This window comes from Halyomorpha halys, unplaced genomic scaffold (assembly GCF_000696795.3).
Source record: "Halyomorpha halys isolate HHAL.00 unplaced genomic scaffold, Hhal_1.1 Scaffold214.1, whole genome shotgun sequence".
NCBI classification, from domain to species: domain Eukaryota; kingdom Metazoa; phylum Arthropoda; class Insecta; order Hemiptera; family Pentatomidae; genus Halyomorpha; species Halyomorpha halys.
In genome coordinates, this window is record NW_027110944.1 from 138,432 (window position 1) to 157,194 (window position 18,763).

The 18,763-nt window shown below is 30.5% G+C and overlaps 1 protein-coding gene across 3 annotated transcripts in view; it reads right to left on the reverse strand.

Moving 5' to 3' along the window:
• Positions 1 to 2,342: 2,342 nt before the first annotated feature.
• LOC106679687 (beta-1,4-glucuronyltransferase 1) overlaps positions 2,343 to 18,763 on the reverse strand; it is a 28,492-nt gene continuing 12,071 nt past the window's right edge. Inside the window, exons 1-6 of one of the 3 annotated variants that reach the window (XM_014418984.3) lie at positions 17,631 to 17,809; positions 16,029 to 16,139; positions 8,553 to 8,973; positions 4,769 to 5,270; positions 4,015 to 4,165; positions 2,343 to 2,721 (exon numbers count right to left, since the gene is read on the reverse strand). In XM_014418984.3, the coding sequence (XP_014274470.1) occupies positions 2,491 to 2,721; positions 4,015 to 4,165; positions 4,769 to 5,270; positions 8,553 to 8,973; positions 16,029 to 16,043 (1,320 nt within the window). In that variant the 5' untranslated portion in view covers positions 16,044 to 16,139; positions 17,631 to 17,809 and the 3' untranslated portion in view covers positions 2,343 to 2,490. Of the gene's footprint in view, positions 2,722 to 4,014; positions 4,166 to 4,768; positions 5,271 to 8,552; positions 8,974 to 16,028; positions 16,140 to 17,630; positions 17,810 to 18,763 lie in introns of those variants that run through there. The other 2 variants (XM_014418983.3, XM_014418982.3) reach the window with 2 other exon arrangements.

Below are 18,763 nucleotides of genomic sequence, written 5' to 3' on the forward strand. Positions count from 1 at the left end.
TGATCAACATAAAATTATTGTTATTTGAATGTTTTCTCCAGGATTTGAATTTCTGAGGTTTTGTTGAATTTGAATCTCATAAACAAAAGATAATTTTATGAAGATCTTGTCTCTAGTAATAATTAAAAAAAAAAATCAGATGCAGTGCCTGCTTACACAACTTTTCCTTAACTTCCCAGAATCAGAAATGGAATTAATTTTGTACATTTCAAAACAGTTATTTCTTTAATATTATATAAAAAATATAAAATAAGTAAATTATAATATATACTAGTGAAAGTCAAATCTGACTGTTGCTATGACAACCATAGAAACACGATAACATTTTTCTCCTCCTTTAGTTACTAATCATATTCATTCATAATTTATATTTATCCATTGTTTATTGTTACTGATCTTTTCCATAAAAATAAAATTAATACTAAATATTACCGAGCTAATATTAAATGTCATGTATTGTACATTGGTAGGACGGGTTTTTAAAAATTTTTGTTTATTTATAAATATTACAATCTGCCACAACGTTGTTGGGCACTAAGTAATAGTGATAACTGATTACATTCAAAATAAAATAACGTAAGAATAAAAATAAATAAATAAATGAAAAAAATATACATAAAATTAAATAAAATCACTCTCTAAACATATACAAACAGAAGGATAAAGAAAATAAACATAATCAAACTATGTAAATGAAAAAAATAAATAAATAAAATGATCACCAGTCGCATTTACACTCTTATATCCTCTATATGGTAAAGCAGAGCTCTTCCAGATCCCTGCGCATCCCTCTCACCGCGTCACTGATAATGAGCCATTGGAGGCTGTGCATGTGCGCTAAAGCCGCGAACACTCAATTTAAGTTGAGCATCTGACCACTCCCAGAACTCCAATTGTGTCGTACCACAATCTTTAGATAAAATGCTAAAGAAAGTGTAAAATCGAAGACACAAAGTGACACTTCCGTTACTTAAAAGTCGATTTAAGCGAAAATGTTGCTGAAACATCGCAGGAATATATGTACTATAGTTACGTAATATGGTTACACAAACAACCGCACTCACACTACATTATTTTACATAATACTGACAATTTTTATTTGTTTTTTACCTTTGCTCTGTATAAATTTCAAGGTTGTTATATAACCAATCAACTTTTTTTTTTGTAATACTAAGGAAAATAAACTTTCGATCGTATTAATAGTATAAAAAATTACAAAATGTAAAAAACGCTTCATATTTATCGTTCTTTAGAACCTTTAATACGAATTTTCATGTAAATTTTAAAAAATTAATTTTTTGACTTGATTTTTTTTAGATTAGAGTTCTATCAATGGGTAGATTCTCCGCATGTGTGTATCATGTCATTTTATATCTAATAACAAATTTACTAGTTGTATATAATTTTATACATTTGTAAAATTATTTTTAAAATAAGATTTTTCAGCGGTTGTGTAGTGCTCAATTTGCAGTGTGTATGGCGATGATGCCTTAGGAGAAAGCATTGTCCGTAAGTGGTTTGCTCGGTTCAGAACCGGAAATTTTCACTTGGAAGACACAAAGCGCTCGAGTTGTCCTTCAACGGTTGATGATGACTGAATTCTTGCATTGGTCACAGACAATTAATTTTTCAGTATAATGTGTCCAGTTGGAATAATTAAAAGCAGCAATTAATAATTAATTGAGCAAAAGCGTCCAGCATTGGCTAATTGCAAAGGTATAGTTTTCCATCACGATAACGCCCGTCCTCACGTGTATTTGCAGACCTGGCAGAAATTATTCGAGTTTGGCTGGTATGTTATCACCTCCCACCCTATTCAGCAGATCTTGCCCCAACAGATTTTCACTTATTTCTCTTAACAAGAGACACTTTAATTCGCTTGAGGACTGCAAAACGCACATAGTGCAAAAACCTGAGAAGTTCTGGAAGGACAGAATTAAAAATTATCAGAAAGATGGCAACATGTAAAGATCAACATGGGTCATACATAATTGATTTAAAATATTTACAAAAATCTGAAGTTTTTATTTAAATCGCCAGTAAAAACCGCTACGAACTTATTTTACAACGAAATCACTTTTTCATAATATAACAACAAAAACATTCCAGGGTTTATTTTCTACTGTTTTTCTTATTTCCCTACAACATTTTTGTATGTTTTTAGATCGACGTGGGTGTCACTAAATTTTTTTTTTCGAATTCCGAGAGAGCGAAGGTCTATAGTAATTGGATACTTCAACACCTCGGCGACAGAATAGAATCGTCGATCAACGTATATGACGAAATTTAATTGGTATCCTTGGCTACTAGGAAATAGGAAATCTTAAATGAAAGTTTAAAAATATGAAAAACGATCTGTAAAAATCATTTAATTTCTTGTAAATACACTTAGGTCAACCACAGCACATAATGATAACATGATATTTAAAACATCAAAGATATTACAAATAACATTATGAATAAAATATTTAATTATTGCGTTTGATATATTCAAGATTTGGCTGTCTGGCCATCTTTTGTATGATGAAGGACCATGTGCAAAGGGTCCTTATGGTATCTTGTAAATACTTCTCTTTTGAACTGTTCAAAAAATTTACGATTGTTAGCATTTTGTCTTTCTCTCCATGAAGGCCGTCCTTTTCTGTGTTGTAGGCCCCAGTGTACAGTAAAAACAGGTGATAGTACAAAAAATTGATACCCAGCCACGAACATTTCGTATACCTGTTGATGAAAGAAAACAAAACAATCATTGTTTATTAAAAAGAAACTGTGAAAAACTGAATTTTTATATAAAATAGTTAATAATAAAAAAAAAAAAAAAAATCATGTGTTTCAAGTGATAATTGACCTAAAAATAAATTTCATTTATTATTTATTTATTTTATTATTATTATTTTATTTTTATTTTCATTTATTTATTTTGGGGATTGAACTAATTGATTCAACTTCGATTTACTCTTTACCTACTATTAACAAAAAATATAAAATGAAAAAATAATCTTTGTCTATTCTGACACACTTGGTTGCCTAAAAATGGCAATTATAAAAATATAAATAGCATTTGTCTGGCTACGTTATGTTTATTTTAACAAAAATTAAATAAAAAAATAATAATTAAATAAATGAAGTTATTCAACAAATGACAGTATCAATTGTTCTAGGAATGAATAATTTAAGAGTGACCATTAATGTATAAAAAGGTATTTAAATATCTATTGAATAAAATAATGTCCAGCAATTGCAATATTAACCATGAGCGTTTTCGATATATAGAAACTAATTATACGTTAATAATAAAGCTTAAATTATTTAATAATATTACAACCATAATTCTTAATGTAATTTGATGATTAAATATTAAACCATTAATATTAATAGGTGCTTTTTTATATACTTTATATTTTATTTTATTAATTATAAATCAGAACGACTGAGGAAAAACATTTGTCCTTAGGGCTACATTTAACACACATTGTAGAAAAATAGAACTATATAAGAATACATCTTTTTCTTGTTTCCACTGGCTTACTTTATATAAATATATATACATTTCTCATTAAAAAAATATATTTGGTTTTATAAATACTAATCCATAGAAGTTTTATTTATTTTTGAAGGACGTTTTTTCTAGAGGTTTTTCATCTAAAATACATTAATTAATATTAAAAATTAAATTAATGTTTTTAAGAACATGCAATATTTTTAAAACTATAAAAACTAATATGTTGTTTTATTCCTATTAATTAAGTTTATTTAATTATTCTTATATAGTTACATTTTTGTAGAATGTGGGTTTAATGTGGTCATAAGGAAATTTTTTTTTCTCAGTCACTCTAGATAAAAGTTAAGAAGAAACAATAAAACAATAAATAATAAAAATGTTATATTTACATAAAATAATCAATATTTAACCATCATTAAAGTTATTAGCAATAGTAATAAGCATTCCCTCTCCCTATGAAGTATCTAAACCTGAACGTAGGCTTGAACTAATTTTATTATTATTCAACTCACTTGAGTATTACGTGTAAATCCATAACCAATAAATCTTTCATCGTGGGGTGGAACATTATCGTGAGCAATATAAAATGGTTCATATAAAAATTCAAAGTTCGTTACTCCATGGCTGATATGAACTTGATTTCTTGATTGGTCTTGCTCCCACCTAAAATCATAATATTCATAATTAGTTCCTGTTTTTTCCCTTATTTGTATCATTTCCCATCAGTATAAGTAAAAAAATTACACCATCTCGTAGAAACTTCCAAAATTAGGAAAGCTGGAGAAGAATCGACTAAGGTCAGAAAACTAATAATATTCTCAATTTAAATTAAAAATATGACTTAGCAGAAATTGATTTATAATTTGAAAAAATGTTGGGATAAGGTAGGGGAGCATGCATATTGGGACCATTTGTATATACTTTTTTATATGGCTCATGGTAAATTTTTAATTTTAATTTCAGTCTGTATTTTAAAATTTACTTTTTTCTCAGTTTTCAGGTTTATTTTTCTATGTTTACTCATTCATTATAATAATTCTTAAGAGACACCAACCCTTGTCAAAAGCAATTACGATGTCAATTGAAATTAAACATAATACGTAGTTGAAAATTGAATCAAATATTCCAAAGGGGTATACTTACGTTTATACACAATTTTTGCATAGAGATAGCTTAACATTGAATTGAATTAGAAGGCACAACATGTTTTCTGTCATTAGAAATTTGAAAAAAAAAAAAAATTATATACTATGCGGTTCAACAAACCTTGAAAAATTTGTGGCGTATTGGTTATAAATAAACACTTTATGATGGAAGGGTCTTGCGAGTCCTCTGCCCTTGAGTCTGATGAGTTCAGATTTATTCTTTGGAAAAGGGACCCTTTCATCGACTTCGTAAGTGGGTATCACATAAGCGCATAGGGATGTGCAGCTGTCTGATTTAATAAAAACTTCTAGGCCGTCCGCCATTCCCAAGCTGGGTATGATATCGACATCAGTAAGGAATACCCGAGAGGTCTGACAATTTTTCCTTGCCAAGTTTCTAAGATGATTTTGAGGGTATGGATTCTTTTGACGCCACCTTAGCAATTCTGAGGAACGGTGCTTGAGCAGTTGATGAAGAAACCCTTCTGGATGGAGGCAATCGAGTTTACCTTCTCTTTTTACCGGTTGATTCTTCGAAGGAAGTCTGTCCCAAGGGAATGCCAAATGGAAGCTAACCCTGTCACGGACTGCGGGGTAGCAATGGCGCAGGTAATCAATGTAACCTCAAACAAACATGTGAAAATAAATTACATAGATGTCAATAAAGTTCAATCGTATCAATAAACTTTATGTAATTATATTTATAGAATTTTAAACTTGCACGAAGACAGTAAATAAATAACAGTGCTCTCTCCTGTTTTGGATATGAGTTCTTTTGTCAAACCCTCAAAAGTATAGCTTTTAAAATGATGCATTCCAAGTTTTGATAATGTACTACAAAGGTTTTCAAACACGACTAGTGATGCTCAAAATAATACAACTATAAAATTTTTATTATTAAATATCATGGTTGTATTTAAATCATTGAATACCTCGGCCGAAGAGACAATGAACATAAAAAAAGAATACAGACTACACTCTTCTTTGGGAAAGACTGTAGATTGAGACCATAATAAAATTGTCTTTGACATATGCATACAAATATTTAGCCCAATTTTAGAGACAGTGCCTTGAAAGCACATTTAGCAATAATGTCTATTTTTGTGGGAAATATATATTAAGAAGGATTCATTTGGATCCGGATAAGGGAAACAGGGGTGAAGGCGTTTGAAGGTGTTCAAGAGGGCATCTAAAATAATTGTCTTGACGACTATTGTCTGTAGCTCTGAGTGTTTGAAGAAACCGAACCTCTTCAAGTGTCATAAAGCCAATTCACATTTTTTGAGTGTTGGCTCTTAAGTGAAATATTTTGAAACACTTACATTGGAGTACACTTTACAATAAGGGTCATTATCTGAAAGGAATAGAGAAATGAACCCAATTACATCTGGTTGCTACACAGCATACCAATCAATTCATGATCGGACATATATACAATACATTATATAATTATAAAATATATGAAACATATTTGATATATTTTAAACCGCTAAGGTGAGCACCAGCCATTGGAAAAAAATGAGGACTATACCACTCCTTTCATTCTAATATGCAGTGTACCTCCAAAATAGATTTATAAGTAGTAAATAAAAAATCAAAAAGTTTTTTCACTCCCTCGATATGTCTGACCCCCTAAGTAAGGCACATTAAAAATTCATATTCGTCTACAATTTTTTGTTTCAATTCACTAATTAAGTCAGCTATTACAAGAGGAATCCATTAAAAAATACGTCTCACTATTTATTGTTGTCAGTAAAAATAAAAAAATAAATACTGCACGTCCGGACGTTTTACACAAAAACTCACTAAAAGTATTTGGAGGTGTAGTTTGGAGGGGAACTTGGCTAGATGGCAGGGATGGGAAAGGACGGTAGTGGGTAGTCCCTTGGATGGTTCTAGACCTCAAGCCAAACGATCCGTAACTAGGATCTGTCCCGCAGTTTTGATGGGGAAACGCTTTTAAGCGATTCTTTCACCAGCATCTTATATTTCTGAAGGATTTTTGCTTCCATGCTCTTTTTCAGGTTTAAACGAATTACAGTAATTAAAAAATAAAATAAAAACCTTGATAATTTCACTCCCTAATTTATTTCAAAATGTTCAATTATGATGGAATGAATAACTCAAACATTAGTATTAAACTGTTTTGAAAGATATATTTTTCTTTAAAAAATATTTTTCTTCACGTCCCAAAAATCATTTTTTCCCTATCTCACTAAAAAATATTCATCCTTCACTACTTCATTTTAACACTTCTTCTGGCTACTACACGAAAACTGAAGTTACTATGCCACTAAGTATGTATGAATTTCTGCAGCTCCAAATTATGACTTTTTACAAATGAGATTTTCGGATGTAAAATCTGCGCATCTTCAGATAATGACCCTTAAACGATTTTGTGTTGACACAATTATCAATTTAGGAACCTTGCCAGGGATAGGAATGCTTGGAAGCACCCTCGCGCTGAAAGGCATATGAGTGGAAGAAAAAGAAGACGAAGAAGAATATTCCATGAAATAAAGGTTACAATGGGACAGTCAGGGAAATTGGACTGAGAGATCCTACACAGGATGAGTAAGTTGGTTTCGGTCTCAAGAACTGCAATACGGGGGTTGGAAAGATAGAAATAGACAGAAATGTGAAGCTCAACATATTTTAGACGGTACACTTGCCTGTACTCTTATATGGAGCTGAAAGCAGGGTATTGAAAGATGTAAAGGAAATAGATTGAAAGCTTCAAAATGAGCTTCCTTCGAAGGATTGTGGGTAAAACAAGAAGGGTCTGCATCCGTAACGACAGAATCAGGAAACTAGGAATCCTATCGATGAAGGAAGTCCTAGTGGCTCGTCAGCTGAAGTGGTTTGGCCATGTCACCAGGATGGAGGATTACCGAGACTATTGTGCAAGAGAAGAGAAAAAACTCTCCGCTAAGATATGAACATAGCGAGAGACCAAGAACTGTGGCAGTAATCCATGGTTGGACGCTGCTCTACACTTATATGGTCCTACAGCAGCGGTGCCCAAACTTTCTTCACCACGGCATTTATCTTGGGCTAAAAATATTTCGCGACACCCTTGTCAAGCTAAAAAAAAAATAAAAATGTAGGCAATTATCCGTAGAGTGGTTTGATATGCAGGAAAAGAAAAAGTGCTGGAGTGCTCTGTATATTTGCTATTTTGATTTTTAATTCCTTTATTTCATTTTGGAAAATTAGAATTTTCTTGGGGTACTTTGGAACCGTTGCTCTACAGGGTGACGCAAAAGAAGAAGCAATAATATTATGTACCCAATAAGAAAAAGAATAATTTTCTGAAAAAGCTATTGTAAGAATAGACAGCAGAAGATAAAAAAAAAAAAATAGGAAGTAAGAAAGTTTTACTGGCCCATATACATGATAGAAACGTCTTTAAGTTGTTCTAATAAATTTAATTTCATCATATATTTATATTGACATAAATAAAATTTGAAAACATTGGCAAACAACCAAAAATAGAGTCATATTTTAGACACTAGGTCAGATTTTCACGATTTTCAAACCCGCTCAAGTTCCTAAACTGTGCGACTGAGGAAATACTTGAGTACATACTAATTTTATAAAAAAATTCCATGTTTTCAATTTGTTATTTAGATTTTTTTATCGTAAAGCCGATAGGGTTTGAGATATAAGCACAAAACTGAAAAAAGCGAACTTTTTTTTCGCGTTGTTTGCGTTTCTTGAAGTTAGCATTCTAAATACGAGTTGGTCGAATCCGGAATCTGAATCAGAACCTTAAAAGCCTAATGAATTGTTTAGAAAAATACTAACATGATTTTCTATGATATTCCCTTTCTTATGATATCCCCATGCTCTCAAGGTGAATTATTTTTCGTATACATTATTAAACAATATATTATAAATAATACCTTGAAGAAGGCCAAATTCTTCATCACCTGCTGCAAACAGGGCTGCAGATATTGGACCCCTCCAATGATTCGCCACTTGGACTAGCGAGTGGAGCTTCTCCAATGAGCTTTGTGTGGCAAGGCAAACAGAATAACGTTTGGAAAGCTCATCGAACAACGTGCCGACAAGAGCGTGGTCGATCATTTTCAGAAGCCTGCGGTTGTCCCAGTGGCCGAGATGGATGTTCATCTCAAAGACAGGAGTGATATTGTGAGGGAAGAATGCGTCCATGATGACAGGTGGTAGCGGAGGCACAGGTCTAGGGCCGGCCTGTCCGCCATCCGATCGCTCGATGTGGAGCAGCTTCAACATCAGTAAGATGTTGCATACTGTCAACACTAAGACACTTACCACACCAAAGTTCCATATTCTGCATCCCACCTGAAACAGTATTTTCCAATACTCTTAAAATATTAAGTAATAATATATGGAAATCTTTTTTTATTGAAGAGAAATAATACAATCAGTCACAAATAAAGGCAATAAATATTATCGTTCAAGTATTCATTCATAAAGTATAAACAGAAAAAGAAGAACAAAAGAAAAAAAAAAGTGTAAATGATAATAATAGTACTCGTATAATTAAAAATCACCGACTGCAACTATTCGAGAGGAAATAAACACAGACCAAAAGAATCATTAACAGGCTAACATAAGGTCTGGAAAAAACTATGGTGAAAGAACTACTTTACTTATCGCGAAACGTGAAGTAGAGTATTCACCTATTCCAAGACATTATGTAGTAATCCGCAACCACAATTTTATCAGATTATATTTCATAATAATATATTGTTCTCCAGTTCTCCTGAATATGTTGAGAAATATTCCGTAAGCTGTGGAAGTTAGTGCGTAATAAATTAATTCTTTCAATAATTTTTTTTTTTTTTCTGGTTCTGCTACTTCAAATGCGACGTACAGCCGACTGATCTTTATTCATCTCAAACATGATTGAAAGTCGACGACGATGCCAAGTATGAACATTAGCAGGCTATTCTATTACGACAATATTAAATAAATCGAACAGAATATATTCTACAACCCTTCAATTCAGACCATTAGAATTTCATTCAAACCATCCAACGTCAATATCATTGGGCATTATCACATTTTTAAGAATCGTCTTCTAGTACACAACATAAATTACTTAATGATATCAAATGAATATTTGATAATTTTGGAGCCTACTTTGCTAAAAGTATAAGAAAAAAAAATGGCACCCAAAAAAAAGGATCTACTACTAATGAAGAACATGGTTTCTCATTAATAATTATCTTCTTGAGAATCTTAGATACGAGTAGGTAAGTAAGATAAGTTAGGAACTGTAACATGCAATCGTTTGGAAGGGGAAGTGGTTTACATAAAGTCAGGTTGTTCTAAGTTTTTTCTCATGGTTTATGAGAATTGCCCTTTGAATAATCCAAGTTTATGATCTCGAGCGCTAAACGCAACTTTACCAAAAATGCAAACGAAATCTGGTACGGTGGGCGTATCACGTAACTTTCATTTGGTATGAAAATTCGTATTTTAGGGTTTCTCGAGGTAGCAAATATCAACTTTGCCATTAACTCCTGCCAAGAATACAACAAATTCCTTTTTTTTTCTTCTTTAATTGTTTATCAAATTAATTAATATATTTTATTTATTCATTCTATATTCTTCCTAACAATAGAAATTGGTTATTCATTTAAAATAAGCAAATTTAAAGATGCTTTAGAGGAAGATTTTTTTAAAATTCGCAGTTTACAACCTTTTAGACTATTTAAATGAAGGGCCGTCCGTAGCTCAGTGGTTGGGCACAGTCATACCATTCTGAGATCTATTGGCGGTGCTGATTCGAATCCAGCCTGGGGCGTCATCTTTTTTCATTGAGTGGCGGTCCCACAAAATGAAAAATTTCGACCCCTAACTATGGTGAAAATAATGGGAATACAAATAAAATGAATATATTCATATATATACCTGGCTGTATGGAAAATTCCAATGCCATTAAAATATTTTAAAAAATAATAATAAATGAGGATAAAGCCTATCTGATATTAAAGGTCACTCAATTGTACATAGATTTGCCAACTTTAATCAATATCGATCCGCTTTTTTTAAAAAAAATATGTGTAAAATCGGTTCTTAAAAGTGAGTGGCACTTCCGGTTGGTCGATTTTAACGAAACAGTTGTTGTAATGTCCCAGGTATAATAATAATAGTCTTTATTTATTTACATGTATAATAGCAGTATTTACATTTACATCTACTTTTTCTTTATATAAGTGTATATAGACCTTCCTTTAAGAAGTATTAAAGTCTTAAACGGGGACAGGACGACGGTAGTGGCGTGGCAACGCGCCTGTCTACCAACCCAAAGGTTGTGAGTTCGAGCCCCGGCCCTACCCGAGAATTTTTAATGCATAAAATTATACAAAACTTACTCAGAGCCTCCTGGGCATTTGCGAAGCCCGTTAGCCAATGGGTGGAAATCAAGATAAAGGGAACAAATCCTACAAATGACACAGAAGTCGGAGATGTTGCCGAAAGGTGCACATAATCCCTCAATATCTCTCATGATGGTCAAGGAAAACTGGGCATCACGCATTTCTTCCCAAAATGGCTACAGTTTCTCTTGTGGATTCTCGCCGGGAAGAACGGGGACTATCCGTACTTTCGTTCGCTGAGAGTTCGCTTATCCATGTCTTCCAGTATTTTCTGTCCTCGGCTTTTCGTGACCACAGTGTTCCTTCTACCTTCTTTATCATCTACCTGTCTGCTTGGTCTGCTTCGTTTTCTTTCCATATCCAAGGGTATCCTTACCGTTAGTTTCTTGGCACAGTGAATCTAAATTAATAGATCTGTGATGAGTTTTATTTTTCTTTCTTTTTCCTTTAGACATTTGCTCAGTTTCTTTGCCAGTATTTTTTACTATTGTTTTTCCGTCTTTATATTCATTCATTTTCCTCTTTTTCTTTAAAGCTTCTTGAGACTTTAAATCTTCTGATGAGAAAAGATGGTTATTTATGAGAAGTTTATCTTGCCTCAAGATGGCCTTCTTTCCTTTATTCCAGTGTGATTTCATAAAAGGGAACAATTCTCTTCTGATATCTCCGACAGACTTTAGCATATCGTCTTTAAAGTCATCGGATTTTGCCAATTTAAATTTGTTTTTCATAATATATTTTTTCAGATATAATGAATTTAGTTTTACTGTTATCGGCCCGTTTTTATTTTTGGAGTTAATTTTAACTTTATTTCCGCTATATCATACGGTCGAAAGTTTGGTATGATGTATTTTATTATTTCCGTTATTATGTTATTTATTACGGATATGTTTTCTCTATCTAAGCCGAATATTATTATATTCTCTTATGTTCTCTCTTTCTCTAAAAGTGTGAATATTAGTTGTTAGTTCGCTAAACTGAGATTTTATTTCTCTAACTTGTTTCTCATGGTTTCTTCTACATTCATCACAGGTATAAATGTGCCATTAATAGGAAACTTGGTTATTTGGACTCGGGGGACCTCAGAACGCGATTTACGTTGAAAATTCCAATTCGAAATTTGCCCAATCGCAGAGCTGTCTCTCACTATATATTCCATATATACTGAATGTTAATGAAAGTAAAGAAATTCAATTTTTTTCCTCTTTTCAGTTTTGGGTGTTTTAATCATGTAGAATTAGTCTTGAGATAATAACAACTTGGTCCATGTTCAAGGTAGACAAGAGTTTCTACAATTTGAGCCCAGAATCGTCTCTGTAAACCCTAATGATTAAGTTAATTCTTCTATGAAAAACACCCCTTTGGTATTCCAATAGTCGCTTAGGTTTAAGGAAACCCACAGAACGTTTCATCACTTTAAACTCGAGTCAAAATTCTCGAAAAGACAATATTTATCAAATAACATGATTTTGATGTTAACTTATTATCTGGGGATCTTACAAAAGAAAATGAAAATTATTAACGATTATTTACTATGAATTTCAAAAACTTTACTTGAAATTAACGTATACATTGCTATAATTTGGTTAGAGGCATTTACAAAAAACTATCTGCCCGAAATTTCACAGCACAATATTTTTTAGTTTATTGTACACATATGATATATATGAATGCTCAAACGTATCAGTAGTTTTCGATGGATGCCTAACATATGGAGCACATGCTTGCTGCCTTTTCTTACGATGTAGCGTTAGTCGATGAAAAGGACAGAAAGGAAAAGTAAATTGAGGAAGGGCTCTCCATCCATATCAAAAATCAAGCTACATCTTGAGCTGCAGGTAATCCAACAATATTGGGGGTTCATGCTGTTGTGTTAAATGCTAAAAGTTTTAACATGCTAAACGTTATAAGTATAGGATTGTCAGCAGCCTGATTTAAAGTCCATATTGTACGTTAAATGCAGAGGAGCTCCAAACGGATTTTCCTGGAAACTTTTTTTTGGTAACTTTGTAATCTTTAGGAGATAATAAAATCTCCAACAGCTTCATCACACCATCTTTCCTCCACCTCATTCATTCCTAGTTTACTCTCCTACTTTTTTTTCGATTACTTTATTATTATTTTCATCCATTACTTTATTAGAGTTTAAAAACATAAAAAAAAACAAAAAAAAACACGAACTATGAGCAATACCTATCAAAACGACAACAGACAAAATGGGGTGGAGCTCATCTGGTCAATTGCATGATGCCATTCTTTATTTAGCAAACCTACTAACAGACTCAACCATGTGAAATGTTACATCATTTTAACATGCTAAAAAAAGGAAATATTTTTCCACTTAAAACAACTTTAACCATTTAACATGTTGAATTAAAGATTGTGAATAATCGAAGCTCGTTTTCACTGCTGCCCTCATAAATATTTGATACCGCAGATTATCAAGGTTCTGCTGACTTAATGATTTTTTTTTATTAAATTCATCTTCGGGACCCAAAGTAGCTTCCGAATTAAAGCAGCTATAATTTTAATTTTTTTTTTCTGATCGAAATACTTCCTAGAAATATGTCTCTTGTGAACCTTTAGAACAAAAAAACATCCCACCCCGTCATTGTCCACTCATTGCGAGATCCTAGCCCACCAATTTGTATATTTCTTCTCATAGAAAGTTTTTTCAAAAATTATAAGATTTAAAAATAAAAAAAAATCCTAAGGTCTATTCGTAAGACCTCATCATTAAGTTCATTTAAACATCAATTATTCAACTATCAATCTACCTTAGATCTATAAGGATAAAGCTTATGAATATTTTTTTTTAAATCTTATTGTCAATCATTTTATTGTTATCAATATTATTAAAAGACACTACATTTCGATTATTTAAGACTTCACCATTCCTCCTCAAATACGAATTTCCATAGAAATTGAAAAATATTTCATTAGGCCGGATTAGAAAAAAAATCATTATACTACATTTGGTTGATAGTCAACATATTTAAAATATTAAAATAATTGTACCAATCGAGGTATCGAAGTAGTATTTTATGGAGAAACAAAATTGATAGCATTTTTTCACATAACAAATAAAACCTTTAAATTGAAATATTCAAATAAATTAAAAAAATACAATTTTTTTTTTAATATTCACCTTTCTGGGATCTTTGTTGCTTTATTTGATGGGTTAAGAGTTAAGTTACTCTTTATTGAAATTTTTATGTACAGTTTATTGTTATCTGTAATTTCTTAAAAAAAAATTCTCGAACCCACCGCAGTTTGGGCAATTTTGGTCCCTTGAGCATCCAGACTTTAAAAATCCGATTAACATGATCTATTATATAAGAATAATTTAGTTTCTTCCAGTGACAAAACTGATTTTGAAAGATTCGCGACAAAATTATTCGCACTCCTCACTACAAAGTATAATAACTATTTGTACTACTCAACCTATCAAACATATGTTCATCAAATCCTTTATATAACTAACCATTCAAATCTTTGTATGTTTATTTGTATTCAATTGTTCATACAAAAAAAAATTGAAATAATTTTTTTTTAACTATCTCAAGCTGTATTGTTGGTTAGATTTTAAATTAGTTTTTAATTTGTCTTTTGTATTTCCATGTTTCAAATGTTAAAATTTTTTTGTCAGTAATTAAAGTTTCAGGTTTTTAATATGAAAAAAATTATTATTGTTGTCTATTTTTTTTAGTGAGATTCATTTTTAAATAATTAACTATCAAGATCCATGATAAAAACTCCTTAGGACCATATAAAACACTCTTTGTTCAATCATAAAATTATATAAAAATAAAAATTTGTAATTTTTCTTTGTAACAATTTTATTTTTTAAACTCACACACATATATAACATTTCATCCATTTTTCCTTTGTTCATTTTCAAACTTTTTTTAATTTTAATTATAAAACTTTAAGTTACTTTATTAAAATTATCTTGTTTCATAACCACAACTCCATGAAATCATTAGTCAACAGTCGCAGTTAATTTTTTCCTGCGGCAATTTATTTACAATATATCAATTAATATTACACCTAAAGATTTTTTTTTAAATCATACATTGCTGTCAAAATTATATATGTTTTATTCCTATATTGGGCAAAATTTATTTTTTATATTATATTTTTTAAACTAATTTGGGATTTTATTAAAAATTAACAATATTCTTAATAGTGATTAAAATGTCTATTTTACATAGTCTATACTGATGTCTATACAACACAAGTATAGATAATGTAAAATCAAATAGGCATAGATATCTTATATGCGGCATCTTGTTGTTATTGTTATTTATGGACAAGCTTGTGTATTGTAAATTTTGTTTTTTTTCTTTATCCACAATTTACTCAATTTTCACACACAGTTCACAGTTCAAAATGAGACTGCTATTGCTATTTCAGTGCTCTCTATTAGGCTTTTTATTTAACTTTTGTTGTTAGCAAAATGAAGGTCAGTTTGTTATTTGTTCAGTTTATTTCAGCATATGTTTCATTTAAATTATTTGTGTCTGTTTTTTATTTGCTTGGTTTTTAGATATTATTATGGCTTCTAAAATATTTCTTCTATAAATATTCTTTTCTTTATACAGTACATCATCATCCTGAAAATCAAAATTGTGTCCTTTTTCTGTATGGTGTTATACTAAAGAATTCTTTTTTTATTGTATTTAGGATTAATTTTTTTAAACAAATATATATAAGGTTTTTGTTTTTTTTTATATAAAAAAGCCCTATCCAACGCATAAAACTTGTTTGAGGGTATAGTTCTAATGCGTGATGTGTGTCAATGTATATACAGAAAGCATATTGCTTTATAATATAGAATGAAGACTACTATATATTATTTGAAAGGGGTATTAAAGCAAAAATGTGTAAAGCAATCAATTACAGCAAAATAGTAATAACATAATTTTAGCGCATAGGGTTAGGGAATCAACTTTTCACCTGGGTTATATCTATTAGATTTTTTTTTTTTCAAATTAAAAACGGTCTTACCAAGATATCAACCATGAGACCATTTAAACAAGAGTAGCAAGCTTCATCGCGCCTCTGCCATCTTGTGTTTCAGAATTGGATTTGCTTCACGACAATTACCAGGTAACTGATCTGCAAACAACAGAAATAAAATAAAATATGTGTTAATTGTTTATGGACTTGCAGCAATTCGATTGCCACTCTAAGCGAGATATTATTGGAACTGAATTGATGCTGTAGGTAAATCGATAGCCGCTATAAATTCGAAATACTGGCTAGTATCGACGCTAATAAACAAAATAACAATAAGAAAACAAATAAATATGTATGATAATGCAATTTACTGACAAAAATCGATATTAAAACTCAAATGAGTCATTTCCAACCTATTTGAATAAGAAAAAGTACCTAGTCGTTTTGTATGCACAGTGAGATTTGTCGCATAACAATTGCTAACTATTCCATTTAAAATATCTTTACCAAACTAGAAATTTATATTTTTCATTATCTATAGTTAATACTGGTATAGGTGCTTAATAAAATACACGTTTTCATCTAATTAAAACAATTAGTTTAAATATTTTCATACAAAAAAATATATTAATTAAAAATAATAAGTGTTACTCCTGATGTTTGCAGATGTCTATACGAAACAAGTATAGACAATGTAAAATGAAATAGGTATAGATATGTTACATGCAGCTTTTTAATCCAGATGTTCCTTGAGTTGATTATGGGGCTATTATCAGAATATTGGGGTAGATTATCAGAATTAAAATTATATGTTCTACTGGAAAAGTTTCATATATAATTAGTTTTTAAAAATTCATATATAATATTAATTTAATGTTTTATAATAGTATTAGAGAGTACAATAAATTTAATAAATTATTGTGTTGTTTAATATATATTTAAAAAAAATTTTAAAAAATATTGTTGACAAATTAGTCATCTGTTGTGGATCAGAGGTAGGAGAATGTTGACTTGGCTTAAATATATTTGATATCAATGATAGAGATAACCTGGTTTCAGGAAGATATTTTATACCTCCTTATTTAGAATATGTTTGTTTTTTTAATTATTACAAATTTTATATTTGTGCCCACAATATGTTATTATTAGCAATACAAGACTAATAAGGAGAAAACACAATGTACTTTTAGATAGATGTTTAATCTGGTAATTGTTTAAAAAAATTTTAAAAGAAATTGGGATATATTGATTAATTGTTGCATGAATGATATGAATTTGAAAATTTGTTTTAGATACTTGATGATGGGGTAACAACCCCAAAACGTTTTTATTGTTTATTAATGATATAAAATAAATAATTAAAACAAGGAAGAGTGCATTTTCATTCACAAGTTCTAATTATCAGAATTAATCATAACTAGTCGTTTTTGCTGGATGACTGATGTGGACTGTATTTGTAATGGGATTTGAAATAAATTGTTCTTTGTGAAATGAAAAAAAAAAAACACCTCAATTCTTGATTAATTAATAATAAAAAAAACTTATGTAAGGATTAAGCCAAAAGGGTATACAATGTGGGTTAGTAGTGTTAATAAAATAAATTTTGACTATTGTATTTAAACTGTGATAGAGTATAATAAAAGATATTACTATGTTGATGATTGGTGAATACTTCTTGAGGTTTCTAGGAAGGTCCTGTTCTGTTCTCTCTTATTTTGGCCTCTCCTTCTTCACCTGGGTGGGGTGTAGAATAAGTCCCTCATCTTGATTCTGCTCAACATAAGCTAAAAACGATGTTGCTCTGTGGAGCTTTGAAACCAGAGTCTTTCTGTTCACACATTTGAGTACAGTACCTCTACTAGTTCATTGCTTTGCCAATAGATGGCGGGACCTTGATGTCCTTTTCAAGTAATTTATTATAATGTATAGTTCCTCCTTAAATAGCAACGTCCAATTTTTAGTTATTAATGATTAAACTCTAGGAATCCCATTGATTGTTGAAAGTAAAAAAAAAATGTTTGGTTTATTTTTGCTACAAGGTTTTCTTTTTGAGTTTTACTTAAAAAGTGATAGATTTAGGTCTTGACAATCTTATTTTTTGAAATGGACGTCTGCAAAAACAAGTAACCCAAAAAGTGGCCCAATATCAAATCTTAATTCCAAATATTACAAAACATAAAAAATTAAAATAGAGAAAACTGTACGCTAATTGGATTTTGTTTTAATTATATATGAGTTGTAAAATAAAATTTAAAAAATCTTATCTCAAATGAGAATAAAATTTTAAATTATATAATAGAAAATTTCACAACACGTTTTCCAAATTGATTATATTTTAACATAATCAGTGTGGATTTGTATTTGGATGACTGAATATTAGAAAATGTTGTTCAAGTTGATATTTAATGTGGGAGAAGGTAATAAATCAGAAATCATCAGTAAACTAAAACAAGGTTGACTAATTTTATTTCATAAAGAACAAATTGAAAAGAACCATTAAAAAATACGCTCTCTGTATTGGTACAAATATTTGTAATGGCCACAGTATGTCGGAAATTTTTGTATTATTATACGGCAAAACTTGGAAAACAAATCCTTAACGTAAATCTACTAGCTATTGTTCGTTGCTGTACAATCGATACCCAACACCTGAAAAAATATTTTGAAACTTATTCTACTCTAAATGTACAAGAATTTTTTTTGTAACACACACACTCTATATATATAAAAGGTGTTTTTTTAAGCTAGATAGAACTTTAAATTGTAAAAAGTAACACAAAAAA